General features: G+C 35.7%; 1 protein-coding gene across 16 annotated transcripts in view; it reads right to left on the bottom strand.

The window, feature by feature from the left end:
* The window catches only part of MTHFD2L (methylenetetrahydrofolate dehydrogenase (NADP+ dependent) 2 like), a 130,617-nt gene that overhangs the window by 88,869 nt on the left and 25,194 nt on the right, over positions 1 to 16,554 (bottom strand). For all 16 annotated transcript variants that reach the window (XR_005983024.1, XM_041724441.1, XM_041724442.1 and 13 more), the window contains 2 exons: positions 4,133 to 4,285; positions 2,782 to 2,889 (listed from right to left, as the gene is read on the bottom strand). Coding sequence is in view for 15 of the 16 variants with exons in the window: in XM_041724441.1 (XP_041580375.1) it covers positions 2,782 to 2,889; positions 4,133 to 4,285 (261 nt within the window). In the remaining variant the exon portion in view is untranslated. The remainder of the gene's footprint in view (positions 1 to 2,781; positions 2,890 to 4,132; positions 4,286 to 16,554) is intronic.

The following is a 16,554-nucleotide window of genomic DNA, read 5'->3' as shown; positions in this document are numbered from 1 at the left end:
CTAAGCAAATGCAGTGTTTTCTTAGAGATGTCAAAATTTATTTTGTGCCATTGGATATTTACAATTTAAAACATGCATACTTGTATATCATGCACCTCTGTATCTATCTCCCCCTTTACCACCAAGACTCTAAGCTCTTGAAAGACAGGAACCATCTCTGATCTACTCTATATAAATTATAGAGTGGCTCAAATGCCACGTCCTCAACAAAGCCTTCTGTGATGACATGTCCTCAGCAGAAGATGATCTCCCTGCAGCATCCTGCAGTGTCAAGCACCAGCACTACCCTTTTGCCTCATGATTTTAGCACATTCTCAGTGCTTTATATATTTCAAGCCCTTGAGGAATTAAAAGAAACTCTTTCTCACCAAACAACTGGGATTTATGTCCTAAATAATCAGGACTAAAAGCTAGCCAAAAGTGACACATATTAATCAAGCTAAATTACAGTATAGCCATTTTTCTTCTAGTACAATTATCTTTGGCTTTAAGACACAAATGAATCATTAGGGTTCTGAATCTCTTCTGGCAAAGAAATACAGTAGGAGCTGACTGCTCAACATTGTGAGTGTCATCAGAACAGTCCCATAGATATGAATTTGCCTAGTTAATCCCCCTTCATTATCTCCATTAGCTAACAATGCACATGTAGTCACTGCACATAATTACTGCTCTAACAGACAGGAACGTTTGAAATATTAACTTTCCCACAGACTCCAAATCTTCAGTAAGCAGCTCTCAACAATTCATTATATTAATCATATATGTCACCACATTCCCATTAAATATGCATGAGATTAAACACCACTCATTTTACAAACTGCCCAACCTCATTTTTAATATAATTTATTACCTTTTAGATACTGCAATTATAACGGCACCTAGGTGCTGCTATAATAAATGCAAATTTAACTACCTGGCATATAAATAACCAATATTATAACTCATTCCACTTTTATTCAATTTTTAACATGCATTCAAGTGAGAATATTTTGTAATACACAACATAAAATGTTTATAAAGTTAATATGTATTATGACACGGGGATGTCTAATTTAAAGTCGCATAAAAAAGGGATAAATTGATTTTCTTAGACTTAGGTATTCTAGACAAATAAATAATTCAAAATTCAAACCTACCAAGAAATTAGCATAAAATACATTGATAACCTATGAGAAAAAGTACAATGGGAAGTACGATTATGTACATTATGATGTCATATTTCTAATCAAACACTTTACAGACTTTATAAATTTTATGTTTATGTAAATTATTGCAACAAAGACTAGCAGAAAAAGACAAAATTCCAAATGAAGGGGAAAAATACATCATTAACTTGGATCATGTCACTCTAAACTTTACAGTTAATATGGCCGCAGATTATTAAGTTAAACATATAGTGGAAATAATAGTAACAGCCACAGTTCACACTTACTGAGCGCTAACTTAACTTACTGTGTCAGGCACTATAATTAGGGCTTTACACTCATATCTCATCTAATTTTCACAAAAACCCAGAGAAGGAGATATTAATATTATTTGCATTTTACGGATGTGGGAAGTGGAAACTTGGGCATAAATGTCTCGCCCAAGCACACATGGCTTGGCAGGACAGGGTCTGACTCCAAGTCTATCCTCCTAAACCCAGTCAACACCCAGCTCCCAGCTCTGGATTCACCACTTCTTTGTGTGCCTTAGGTAAGTCATCTAAAGTCTGGAGAGCTCATTCCTTTAGCTGCAAAATTAAAATAATCTATGCCAGAATTACTAAGAATGAAAAAGATGGTTTATGAGAAAGTACCATGTAGGTTGTGGAACAACATAATGCTGCTTGTTATGTTATCAATGAAGTAAGAAAATAAAAGGTTGAAAATGAAGAAAAAAATGGCAAACTGACACCGAGTCAAAATTTTCCAAAAAAATGGTATACCCAGGTAAATGTTTCTGGTTGTTTTAACTTGCTTAATGCAGAAAATACTCCACAAAGGCAAATATGAATCAATATTATATCCTAAGAGACAGCACTAGTAGATTGAGTTAGACATAAATAATAACACTAGAATTGTAGATGTTCACCATGATATTGTGTTCATATTACTAGATTTAGCCTTTCAAAAAGCTCCTCAAAACTAAGGCTTTTTAAAGTTACCTGGAATCATTACCAGGCCCTAATTTACTGCAATCCATATACACATTTTGATTAGCGGAAATATTTAAATCCTCAGGCCCAGGAAGGAAAAGTAATACTCAAAAGTCTCATTCATCATTTAAGATAGTGATATGTCATCACTGGGCTTCTTTTCCCATAGGGCTTTGTGACTTAAAAAGTTATTTCATGTGCCTTATGTCAACAAAGATCCTAAAAGAAAGATCTAAAAATTTAAGATCAAGACACTGGAATTCACCCAGGTTAATAATTATAAGAAATCTATATATCTATACATCAGTGTGTGTGTGTGCCTCTGAGCATGCAGAAGTCCGTCAACATGTGATTGTTATGTATTTAGTGGCTTTCTACTTTTCTTAATGTTTATATTGTCAATTATTTAAAGAAAATGTATAAGGCCAAAATAATAACAGTAATAGGGACAAAGGGGCTGTATATTCCCAGCAATTCTTTTATTCATTTTCAAGGTGCTCATGTCATTAGATGAAGAAGGGAAGCCTTAATTTGCATAAACTCACGAATATACCAAGTCACATTGTTAAACATCCTTACTTGATGACTTTAACAATAAAGAAATTTGTAAGAGTATATGGAATCTCTAAGGTCCTACCTACCTCCTGGCCGTTCGTGTTCTCCATCAGTGTGTAAAAGCATGGCAATGGGCATCCCTACATTCTTGGATCTTCCAGCTACAACCACATTTTTCCCAAATGTTTCAATTCCTTAAAACACAGAGTTTGATTTAAATGAGGAATCAAAAACAAGAAGCAAATTAAACATTTGAACAGCCAACTAAAACATTCTTTAAAAACTTCGAATAAAATTTGAATTACTGTGTGGCTAGTCTATAATGTGCCCACATTCATTATTTATAAACATTATTTTTATGTTTCTTGGATTTGTCACTTCCTCTTTAATTGTCCTTGTTAAAAAACTACATTTTTCAAGTTGTCACTAAATTACTTTTAAATATGGAGATTCACACAAAGAGTTAGACATGCAAAAAACTTAAAATATAAGTAATAATTACTACTAATTATAAAGTAACAAAGTACAACAATGTCAAGCTTAATTGGTAATCAAACTTTCAGCAAATTTGGAACAAAATGAATTGGGAAAAAGGGTATTTCTTACAAAACTCATGCACTTTACCCCATAGGAGAAAGGCACTGAACTTTAGGGATTCAGAAAGTTATGAAAGATAAAACTTGCAGATATAGCACACTCTACCTCCTTTGGGCATAGTTGCTTCATAAGTAAAATGAAGAGGTTAGAATTAAGGCTTTTACAAGTAGTAACGTCCTAAGAGCATGGTTCTAGGATTTACTTTCTCTTGAAATTTTCTCCTTTAGAAAATAGCACAATTGAAAGGAGAAGATGCTGTCAGAAGTGGAAGAGACAGTGAGAGAGAGAGAGGCAGGACAATCACAACATAAAGGCAATATGGAACTGATTAATGTAGAGGTATATATCTCTCTATATACCTCCAGAGTCCAAGAGAATATTTGTATTGTATTCAGAGCACAATTCAAATGTAAATGTCTACAGTAAACACTGAAGCCATTAGAGATGGCTCAAATATGTTCATCACATTTTGTTTCTAAAGGTAAGGAAAATCACAATTCATTTTGGAAAATGCACAGTAAGTTTATAATTTAAAAGCAGGGACACAATCCTACTACTGGGAAAAATCCACTCCTATAAGGTGCAACAGTAGTTACCAGTAAGCTGACATGCGTTCCTTATTTTATTTTATTTTATTTTATTTTATTTTATTTTATTTTATTTTATTTTATTTATTTTGGATTATTCTTTGACTTCTATGATTTTATAACTTTCTACAGACTGAAGTTTTATGGCTTATCATTTTCTTTCACTCAATAGTGAAATGGTTCCACCAAGGAACTGCACAAATGCTCAGTGTGGCACTTCATACATATGTCCAGTGGACCACAAGTTACCAACCTGTTCTCTTGATTATTTCCCAAACTGCACTGGCAGTGGCGGGTATGAGAGAATGCTGATCAAGGCACAGTCTTCCAATATTGATAATATGAAATCCATCTACATCTTTTTCAGGGGCAATTCCATTGCACACTGTTCGCTCATCCACATGGTCTGAAAAGTAAATAAATTGGTCTATTTTTATTTTTATTTATTTTTTAAATTTTATTTATTTATTCACTACAGACACACACACAGAGCGAGAGAGAGAGAGAGAGAGAGAGGCAGAGACACAGGCCGAGGGAGAAGGAGGCTCCATGCAGGGAGCCTGACGTGGGACTCGATCCCGGGTCTCCAGGATCAACCTCGGGTTGAAGGTGGCGCTAAACCGCTGGGCCATGGGGGCTGCCCTGGTCTATTTTTAAATGGTCATTTATTTGGAGGTCTTTACTTGAGATCTGAAGATCTACATTATGAGTTAGCCTCAGGAAAGGTGTAAAATCATTACTTCGCCCTTTTTCTTTCCACCAAAATAGTAAGCCAAAGTGCTTTGGCTGATGGCTATAATTAACCACTGTAATGGTATAAGGCAATTGCAGGGCGGGAGCGGCTGGCCTGGTGAAAGGGTAAAATGTCTGAAATAAAACAATACCAATGAGATCTGGAAACAGCCAGGTCCTAAGTCTTTGCCTCAATTAGTTTCCCTACTTAGTGGTTTAGATCTATGTTTTTCCTACAAAAGACATTTCCATGAATAGTCTTCTATTAAATATTTCCACTATCACAGATTAAAGGGCTTTGCTGGTGTTAAAATACTCATAACATCATTTGTGTGCCTAACCTCCTCCCAAATGACATAACAAAAAAGCAAATCACACACACACACACCTACACATACACACACGCATATTTCTCTGAAGCACTAGCACACTGATATCCAAAATATCATTTTGGTTTTCTATTTGGAAGGAAAAGAACATATAGATAGGAGGTGTCAGTCATCATCTCATTTTGAAAAGTAATAAGTAAAAGTAATAAGGCTTTTATTACTCTATGCAGAGTGGCTTAGGTTACCCTAAACCCAACAATCAGCCCATCCGCCTAATATTACTGAAGTAAAGTTACTATTTGCTACATTAAAGTTTCTTTGTTCATTACACAATGGATGGCATTTAGATATAATTTTTTTAAAGATTTTATTTATTTATTCATGAGAGACACACAGAGAGAGACAGAGACATAGACAGAGGGAGAAGCAGGCTCCTGGGGGGAGCCTGATGTGGGAATCGATCCCACAACCCCGGGATCATGACCTGAACCAAAGGCAGACGCTCAATCACTGGGCCACTCAGGTGTCCCTAAATATAATTTTTAAGAACATTACCAAAGTCAAAGTTTAAATTGTTTTCAAGAGCTATGCCTTGTACCTTAGATCTTCTATATTCTAAATGGGATACTACTATTTTACTTTAAATCCAATTTTCCAGCATTAAACTACTGAAGTCTTTTATATGTATGAAAGTAGTAATTTGAATTATGTTCATATAGAAATGGGGTCTTTGAAATGTCTTTCCAATCAACAGTTGTTCACTTTCAATAACTGTATTTATTCTGTAATGTTCTAGCAGAGTAAGTATCCCTCTGTTTTCTCTGAAACCAGAAAATGATTATACAGGTTCTAGTAAAACTTCTTAAAAACCACATGTTCACTATTTGAGAATAAAAACAGTGGCTCATTTTTTAACTTGGATGATATTGATGATTCATTTCTTAGACATTAACCATTTATGTTGAAGCTCCATGCCATGGATATACGGCATATGGATAGATGGCACAGTTAATCAAAAGCTTTGTAAATGAAAAGTAATTGTATTTAAGATCTCCATTATTGACCTAGGGCTTAAATTAGTTCATTTCTAAGCTTAAAATTGGCTAATTTTAATTTTAACATGGACTGATTGAAAGAACTCAGGTCTCTTGTAGGTTTGGAGAGTCATCCCCTTACCAATAAGTCTGAGCTACACTTAATGTCACCACCTATTGGTCTGTGCTCTTCCATTCACTAACAATAACACTGAAGTTATAGCAAATAATTTATCTCATGCAACGGCTAAAATTCTTAAGAAGCTCTATAAACATGTGAGAATATGGGGGCCAGCACTAGAGACCAGTCCTCTTAGGTATGCCTTCAAGTGAAACTCAGTTCATAATCAGGCCACCAATTCCAAGCAATTTTTTCTTAAGCCACTTCATTAATAGTTATTTAAAAGATGTGTGGACACACAAAGGTGTAACATAGAGAGCATATGAAAACTGAGGTTATTTAGTCTAAAAGGAAAAGAACCTATATGAGTAGATTTTAAAAATTAAGATCATAAGAATAAAGGAGACTGATTCATACATTACATATACATATATACATACATACATACATTTTTATAGAACTCTATGTTATCTCAGCAGTGAATTAAATCTCACTTGCAGTCTTTGCCAGGAAAGATACACTTTTTATTATGTAATATGCAGTGAATGGCAATAATACAAATTCGTATAACTTATATTTACATAGTGCTTTATAATGTTCATGTTACTATCATATCCACTTCCTTTTTGATATTCATAGTTACTGGAGACTAAAATGAAAAAGGTATTATCATCTCCATTTTCAAGACAAAGCCCAGAGTTGGGAGATTCAGCTAATTTCAAGCCACTATGAAGAGGAAGATCCAGAATTAAAATCTACATCTTTTTGCCCTAAAGCCAGTTTTTCCTTATGTATATAGAAGTCATAAGTATCCAATCATCTCAAATACCATTCAAAAATTAAAATTTGGGGGCTCCGAGTGGCTTAGTTGGTTAAAAATCTGCCTTTGGCTCAGGTCATGATCCCAGGGCCCTGGAACAGAGTCCCACATTGGGCTCCCTGCTCAGCAGGGAGTCTGCTGCTCACCCTCCCCCCGGCTTCTGCCCCCTCCCTCACTCATGCTCTCTCTCTCACTCTCTCTCAAATAAATAAAATCTTTAAAAAAAGTTAAAATTGGGGGTGGCTGGGTGACTGTCGGTTGAGAGTCCGACTCTTGCTTTCAGTTCAGGTCATGATCTCAGGGTCATGAGATACAGCCCCACTTTGGGCTCCATGCTCAGCAGGGAGTCTGCTTGAGATTCTCCCTCTCCCTTTGTTCCTCCCCCTGCTCACACACTATAAATCAATCAATCAATATATAAATAAATACTATTTTTTTAAAAGTTAAAATTGGAGGAGCCCCCCACTTTCTAATCAAGACATTTGATAATCCTAACATATCCCAAGGAATGCACTGTTTCTTTTAGGCCTACAAATACAACACAATTTCTAGGTTAATACATGCCTAAACATGTGCAGAAAAGCATTGAATACTTTATTATATGAGTAAGAGAAATAAATATATTTTCTGCTTTTGACTGACATGTAGTGGAAGTCCCCTGAAGTCCTTGGGTCCATGATTTGAAGAAACAATCCTAAGACTCAGTAGCATCAATTTTTTTCACAATGGTTATAAAATATTTTTGACCCACAGAATACAGCGGCTAATGAATAACCAGTCAACATCCTACCAAATGAATGGGAAAATTGGCAGTATTCACTTTATGTTTCCCCTCTATTTATGATCATGAGAGGTCATTAAATCATGTCAAAAAAAAAAGGCCTTCAAATTATAACCATAATGTTGCAAGAAAACAACCCAGAGAATGCCTTGAGACCATTCTATAGAACTACTACACTATGTGTATGATTGTGTGTGTGTGTGTGTGTGTGTGTGTGTGTGCGCGCGCGCGCGCGCGTATGTGTATGCTTAATTGCCTTTGGACAATGAACACACCCAAAAAAGAACAAATTATTGGTTTATTCTCTATCCAAGGATTTTTATGTTATTATTTAAAAGTACCTCCTCTTGGGGCGCCTGGATGGCTCAGTGGATTAAGCATCTGCCTGTGGCTTGGGTTTGGGGATGCAGCTCCAGGCTCCCTGCTCAGTGGGGAGTTGGCTTTTCCCTCTGCCCCTCACCTGGCTCATGCCTGCTCTATTGCTTTCTCTCTCTCAAATAAATAAATAAAATCTTAAAAAAAAAAGTACCTTCTCCTACTGCCTCTATAGGTTAAGTGCAAGCTCATTAGCATAATAAATAATACTGTCCTCAGCCTGGTTATATCTTTTTCCTAAAACCTCCTCTCCAAAGGCTCCATCTCTTTCCCAACCACCATAGTCAAATTGGTCACATCAAGCAATGTCCCATTCCCTCATTTCCTTAGAATTAACTTTGTATTTCTGTACTATTGTTCATGAAATGCATGATGACTCTTCCATAACTAATTCCTTCTTCCCTGTCTTTCCCACCCTAGTCATTCCTCAACACGTTGATTGGCACCTGTTCCTTCATCACAAATTGAAATGATACATTTTCCTCCTCTGCTCTCCCACAGAACTGCTATAAAGAATACTTATAGCACATTAGTTCAGTCAGTTGATAACATTAGTTATTTAACTCTCTCTCTCACTTATGAGTGTGAGCCTTCTAGGGCACAGATCTTTTTTTATTAAACTGATTTTCCCATAGTTTTCTCCATTTCAGTTGATGGCAATTCCATCCTCCTGTGCTGCTTGCCAAAAAAGTCTGGAGCCAAAAAAAAAAAAAAAAAAGTCTGGAGCCATTCTGACTCACACTCAATATCTATTCCATCTACTCAATCTTTGCTTAAATGTTACATTATTTGTAAGGACTATTCTGATCATGTTATTTAAAGTAGGTTCCATTTCTGATAATCGTGAAGTAGTTTAGGTTAGACCAAACTTCTCACAATTACTGTAAACACTGGAAAACAAACATAAAAAACAATGACCTATAGTTGTTATGTACATTACTGATGTAGTGTACAGCAGGATGACTACAGTGAATAATATTGTATTGTGTATTTGAAAATTGTTAAGAGAATAGATCTTATAAGTTCTTATTATAAGAAAAAAATCTTGTATCTATGTATGGTGATAAATGTTCACTAGACTTACCATGGTGAGTATTTCACAATATATCCAAATATTGAAGCGTTGTGTTATACACTGGAAACTAATACAATGTTATATGCCAATTATATCTCAATAAAAAATGTTCAAATAACTACTATTTTATAAAAGCCATCTGTAAAACACTGGAGAATCACTAGACCCAGACAGATTTGGAGGAGAGTGGGCATCTGAAAGACAGGAATGTCACTCAAAGAGTCCCCCACCCCTTTTTTTTAAGAGTTTATTTATTTATTCATAAGAGACACAGAGAGAGAGAGAGAGGCAGAGACACAGGCAGAGGGAGAAGCAGGCTCCAAGCAGAAAGCCCGACATGGGACTTGATCCCGGGTCTCCAGGATCACACCCTGGGCCGAAGGTGGCGCTAGACCACTGAGCCACCCGGGCTGCCCAAGTTTCCCATTTTGGAGGTTTTCTTTAGGCTCAGAACAGCTAGAACTTGGATAGATATCTGCAGTCCTACTTGCTTAAGGAATCAAAGCACAAAGTTTGAGGCTACCACAGCAGCTGAAAATTGGAGGGAGATATCCAGAAAAGAAGAAAGCCACAGAGTGGAGACTCAAAGTATATCTGTAAATTCTGCTCAAATCTCTGACCCCTGAACAACACACACAGAAAGAAAACTCCGAGAAGCCCATCCAAGGCTCGGAGAACTACACAAAGATAGTACCAGTGGTTTGGTAAAGGCAATGCAAAGCTTAAAGTCCTCAATATAATAGGCATTTACAAAAAAACTTATAGCTAAGTTTATACTTAATAATGAAATACTGAATCTTTTTCTCCAAAAAAAAAAGAAGACAAGGGTGTCTCTGCTACCATTACTATCCAATATTTTACTGGAGATCCTAGTTAGTGTGATAATATAAGAAAAAGAAAAATAGAAGCCTAAATCAGAAAGGAAGAATTGAAATGCTCTAGTCACAGATGGCATGGTTATTTACACAGAATATTCTAAAGAATTTACAAAACAATGAAAGAACTAATAAAGTGGACTTAGCAAGATCACAGAATACAAAGTCAAAATCAATACAAAAAAATCAGTTGTATTTCTGTATACAAACAGCAACTACTTGCAAATGAAATGTTAAAAATATTTCTTATAATAGTTAACTAATCATAAAGCACTTAGGAGTAAATTTTTAAAATTTGAGAATGGCCTCTATAATAACAACTATAAAACCCTGCTGACAGATGACCTAAACAAATAGAAGGCATGTTGTGTTCACGGACTGGAAGATTCAACAGTACTAAGATGTCAAGTCTTCCAAATTGATCTATAGGTTCAATGTAATCTCAATCAAAATTCTATGAGTATTTTTGGTAGAGGCTGACTGATTCTAAGATTTATATGAGCAGGCACAGGAATATCCAAAGCAATCTTGAAAGTGAGTGAAGTTAGAGGACTTATAATATCAGACTTGAAGACTTGCTATATAGCTAAGTGATCAGGACAGTGTGGTACTGGTATAAGGGCAGAAAAATACATCAAAGAAACAGAATAAAGAGCCCAGCTTGCTTTACTTACTTACTTACTTATTTATTTATTTATTTATTTATTTATTTATTTATTTAAAAGATTTTATTCATTCATTCATGACAGACACAAAGAGAGAGAGAGAGAGGGAGGCAGAGACACAGGCAGAGGGAGAAGCAGGCTCCATGCACCGGGAGCCCGACGTGGGATTCGATCCTGGGTCTCAAGATCAGACCCCAGGTGAAGGCGGCACTAAACCGGTGGGCCACCGGGGCTGCCCAAGAGCCCAGCTTTAGATTCACATTTATACAATCATTTGATTTTTTATAAAGATGCCGAAGCAATTCAGTGGAGGAAGGAAAATCTTTTGAACAAAAAGTCCTTGAGTAACTTGATAGCCATTTGGCAGTGGGGCGGGATACTGAACTGTAATAAATCTAAACATAAAAGCTAAAACTGGGTTCTGGGTGAAAACTTTAATTTGTGCTAGATACAGGCAAAGGTTTCTTAGAATACAAAAGCATAAAGCACAAAATAAAAAAAACTGATGAATTAGACTTCAGAAACATTAAAATCTTATACCCACCAAAAAATAATATTAACAAAACGGATGCCAAGCCAAAAACTGGGAGAAAATATTTGTAAAATATATATCTGACAAAGAACTTGTATCCAGATATATAAAGAACTCTCAAAACAAAATCATTAAAAGATAAATCAGTTTTTAAAAATGAGCCAAATACATAAATAGGTATTTTTCAAAGGAATGTATTCAAATGGGAAATATGCATATAAAAAACAAACAAACCAGCAGTTCTTGAGGATTAGGATGGAGGCAGGGACAGGAATTGACTGGAAAGGAACATGAGAAAACTCTCTCAGTTGATAAACACACACCCACACACACTATATTCTGCTAGGGGGTTTACATTATTTCAAAACTGATTAAAACTTACATTCAATATGCTTAAAATGTATGTATGTCAATGCAACATAAATTTTACATAAAAACATACATACTGACCTGTGGTTAATGATATGCATGCTGAAGTTTTAGGGATACATCGTATGTTCTTACTTTTAAATGCCTCAAAAACAAGAGGGATTGATGAATGAATCAATGGGTAGATATGACAAAGCAAAATAGCAACATGTTAACAATTATAGTATTTAGGTTGGGATTATATGGGTGTTCCCTGTATCATTCTTTTAACTCTTCTGTAAATTTGAGATTTTTCATAATAAAATGTTGAAGAAACAAAAATACAATCTGTCCTCCAATATCTTGATTCTCTATTCTATGCTCTACTTTTTTTCTCATAGCACATCAACTTCTAATAAATATAAATGTATATTTATCACATTGACTTTTTATCGTCTGTCTCTCCTGCTACTCCACAAGGACAGAAATTTTTGTCTTTTTTTCCTTGATGTCTTCCTAGCACAAAGAACAATGCCTGGGATAGGAGGGACTCAATAAATACCTGTTAGATAAATGAGTACTATTATCCCTGACTTACAGATGAAACTAGACAAAATCAGTGGACAACCAGGAACAATTAGAACAGATGTCTGATCCTTCTACAACCTCTGACATCTACCCTTTAAAAATAAAACGAAAAACCAAAGGTGGCTTTCATTAAAATCTTTGTCAGTATCTTTGCATCTGCATTGTTATGTATCTGGCATGTTTACATATTCCAATATAAATCTAAAGTAAAAGATTCACGTTTGTCTGTTTTTTATTGATTTCTTCATTTCAGGATTTGAAAAGTCTGAAATTTAAGGCAAAGCTTTGTGATAGGTTGAAGTCCACACTCTAAACACAATATATAGGCCCTTGAAAATTCGCTCACTTGTTCACTCAACAAATACTGGGTGTCTACCATGTGCCCCATATTGTTCTAAGGATTGAGGATACGTAGTGAACCAAACAGACAAAATCCTTACCCTCTGGAGCCTATATTCTAATGGAATAAATGTCTGCCTAATCAAATTATTTAGCTATAGTCTCTTAACGAGTTAATTATTTTGTAGGAGTAAATAAGAGAGATACCTCTGGAAGCTGTGTTTCCTGTTCTCAAGCCAATAAGTAATATTTAAATTATACCCTTTGGGTTCTACATCAAGGTTTCGAGACAGAAAATACTTATCAGGTGCTTACCACTTGCCCAACATCATTTAAGAGTTGCTTCATCATCAAAGAGTAAGCGGACAAGAAAGGAATGGGAAGTGAGTCTAATCTCATTCTGCTACTCCACCTCCAAATTTGAGAATTAGTAGAGCTTGGAGGTGGAGTGGGAGGTGTTGACTAGGCCAGGAGAGGTGGATCTGGCCCTCCACCCTTCCTTAGCCTCTTTCTCCTATAGCCATAGAAGCCGCACAGGATATCCCTAGGCAGGCCTATTTCACAGGCTGGCAAGGAAAAAAAAAAAAAGAAAGAAAGAAAGAATGGAGTGGGAACCTATACACAACACAAAGGTTGCTACCTTTGCTCTTCATAATTCTCTCGAGTAACCTGAAGAGTACACAGAGATGCAAAAGTTGCCTTATTCTTCAGAAGAAGTATTGAAAACATCCTGGTTAATTAAGCTCTTGGTACCCTATATACTAGACACACTGACTTCTGATAAATGTACCATATAGCAGTCGAAGCAGTGTATATTCTATGAAGAAAAACCCTCAGATGAGTGAGCGTGTCTGTTCTAATGAGCTTCCTCTGACACACAAGGGGAAAGAAGAGATTGTTGTGTTTGGGGGACCTTGCCTGCAAACTTTGCGAGGATAGTTAGACCCAACTGTTTTCTAACTACCTGTTTCCCCTAGTGCCTGGCACAGAGTCATATGCAGATTAGATTCTAGGTAAATATTGTATGAACTGGTAGATGAATGAAGAGGGCCAGAAAGCAATCATATGAACAGATCTTTCAAAAGACTTTCTACAAAGAAATATTCAGATGTTTTGAAGAGCTTTTTGATTTTGGTAAATTTTTTATCAATGTTGAATGCACTCAAAAATAGATAAGGACATCATAATAAAGGAAAAAGAAAAAGGAAAAAAGGAAAAGAAGTAATCACTGCGTTCCCAAAAATTCTGGATTTTTGAAGGTACTTTAGAGTAGTCAGGCATCTTGAGTTACATGATATAACCTGTCTATGATAGCAATTGCTCACAAAGGGGTAATTCTATAGAGTTCGGTGACCTCTTGAAATGGTTTCTACCTGGGAATAAATGAGAGATGTACATGGCGATAGGGACCAACGAATCGTACTAATATGTAAATCATATCAAAGTAATTTACTTGGCTTCCAGTATAAACCATGTCTTAAAAACAAAACAAACAAACACACCCCCCCACACACACTGCTTACTCAATGCTGCCACCACTTGGTTAACATAGCCACATGCAGGAGAACCCACCTCCACTGTTGACCTTGCATATAAATTCTTTGCATATAAATATTACCTGTTAAGAAATTTTTTTAAAGTTAAGCATCTGCCTTTGGCTCACATCATGATCCCAGGCCCCGCACCAGGCTACCTGTTCAGTGGGGAGCCTGCTTCTCACTCTATCTCTGCCCAACACCTGCTTGTATTCTCTCTCGTGTTCTCTTTCTCTGTCAAATAAATAAATAAAATCTTTAAAATAAATAAATAAGTAAATAAAATGGAAAAATGCTATCATAGGGATGGCTTTTTTTTCTATGTAAACACTCAAATCATGTAACAAAGGATTTGAGCAGAATATTCTTAGAAATCTGGCCTTTTTTCTTTGAGTAAGCCTCAAATGCATCAATTGGGTACATCATAATTCATGGCTTGTGACACATCTCAATATTGGTCCAAGTGCGGTCCAACCTTAAACAATTATTTTTCACAATAAGCTAGGCATATGCAAATCCATCACCCAAAACAAAAGTTATGGCCTTGATAGTAATCTATATTTAAGCACACAATACAATCAACTGCTCCAACTTAATGGAAACTTCATCCTACATCCTGAGCTTATCAGTCCTTTGACTTCCTTTCCACACACTTCCATTGCATTTATTTGCATTCTTAAAAGATTTGTTTTTTTAAACACAGCTTTACTTAAGAATATTTGAATATAAGAGACTGTATACATTTGAAGTATATAATTTGATAAATTTTCGCATATGTATATACATGTGAAACCATCACAATCAATGAACACATCCACCACCTTGGAATTTCTCAAGCCCCTTTCCCTCCCTCTTTCCTGTCCTGTCCCCTAACCTCCAACCATAGGTAACCACTTGCTATGGACTCAGTTGTGTCCCCCCAAATGTACATACTGAAGCCCCAAATCCTAATATAATAGTATTTGGAGATGGGGCCTTTAGGAAGTAATTAGGTGTAGATGAGGTCATCAGGATGGAACCATCATGATGGAATTAGTGCCCTTATAAAAAGAGATACCAGAGAGTTTGCTCTCTTTCTCCACCATGTGAGGATACAGAAAATACAAAAAACAGGAAGAGAACTCTCCCAAATCTGACCATGCTGGCACTCTGATTGCAGATTTTTAGCCTCCAGAATTATAAGAAAATAAAGCTTCTATGAACATGCATATACAAGTCTTTATATCAATATGCGTTTGCTTTTCTTTTAGGTAAATACATAAGACACAGAATGGCTGCACCATATAGTATATACATATATGTATAACTTTTTAAGACACTATCAAACTATTTTCAAGGTGAACCTTTTTGCATTTTCACCAGCAATACATCCTCACCAATATATGGTATGGTCAGTAGTCTTTTTAATTTCAGTCATTTTAACAGGTGTGTAATAGTTATCTTATTATAGTTTCCATTTGAATTTCCCTAGTAACTACTTATGTTGAGTATCTACTCATGTAATTATGTCTTCTGTGGTGAAGTGTCTGTTAAATCTTTCAATGATTTTTGGTATTTATCCTGTTTGGTGTTCTCTGTGGTTTGTTGTCGGTCACTAATTTTGGAAAGTTTCAGCCATTATTACTTCAAATATTTCTTTTGCCCTGTTTCTCTCTTCCCTTGAAATTCCAATTGCATGTGTGCTATACCTTTTCAAAATGTCCTATGGTTCTTCGATGTTTTGGGGTTTATTCTTTTCCTTTTTTTATTTCTCTGCATTTCAATTTGAGAAGTTTCTCCTGGCATATTCTCAAGTGTATGATTCTTGGCATGTCCAGTCTGCAACAGAGCCCATCAAAGCATTCTTCATTTCTGTTAGAGTAGCTTTGATTTCTACCATTTCTTTTTTATTCTTTCTGAGAGTTTCCCTCTCTCTGCTTTCATTGCCCATCTTTTCTTGCATGTTATCTACTTTTTCCATGAGAGCCCTTAATATATTAATCAAAGTTAAATTCCCTGTCCAATAATTCCAAAATCTATGTCATATATTAATCTTGTTCTGATGCTCGTTTTGTTCCTTCAGACTGTTTTCATTTGCTTTTGTCATGCCTTGTGATTTTTTTTGCTGAAAGCCACACCCAAAACTATGGGTTCAGGAGTTTCTCATTCTTATGCTAATACACATTCTGCCTCCAAAAATTCATCAAAATTCCATTTAAGTGTTCCTATCAGTTTATAGCTCCAATAGCTTCCATTCAATGGGAGTAGAACTTGGTTGTGACTCTCTGGATTTACCTCTATCTAGATTTTGGGATAGTGGTTTGCCCTACAACCTCAGTTCTCTGATGGGTCAAGAAAAGGACTGATTTTTAGTTTGTTCAGCTTTTTCTTGTTTTAAGAACAAAAGGACTTACATTATTCTGGCTAGGAGTTGGGCTTTTTTCACTTGGGTTGTTTTTAATTTCCTGAGAGTGATTTTTGAGAATTCTTCACATATTCTGTATATTCTATACATTATACAATATATGCTTTGCAAATCTTTCTTCT

The sequence above is a fragment of the Vulpes lagopus genome, chromosome 12, assembly GCF_018345385.1.
Source record: "Vulpes lagopus strain Blue_001 chromosome 12, ASM1834538v1, whole genome shotgun sequence".
NCBI lineage: Eukaryota > Metazoa > Chordata > Mammalia > Carnivora > Canidae > Vulpes > Vulpes lagopus.
This window is presented reverse-complemented; position numbering and strand designations above follow the sequence as displayed.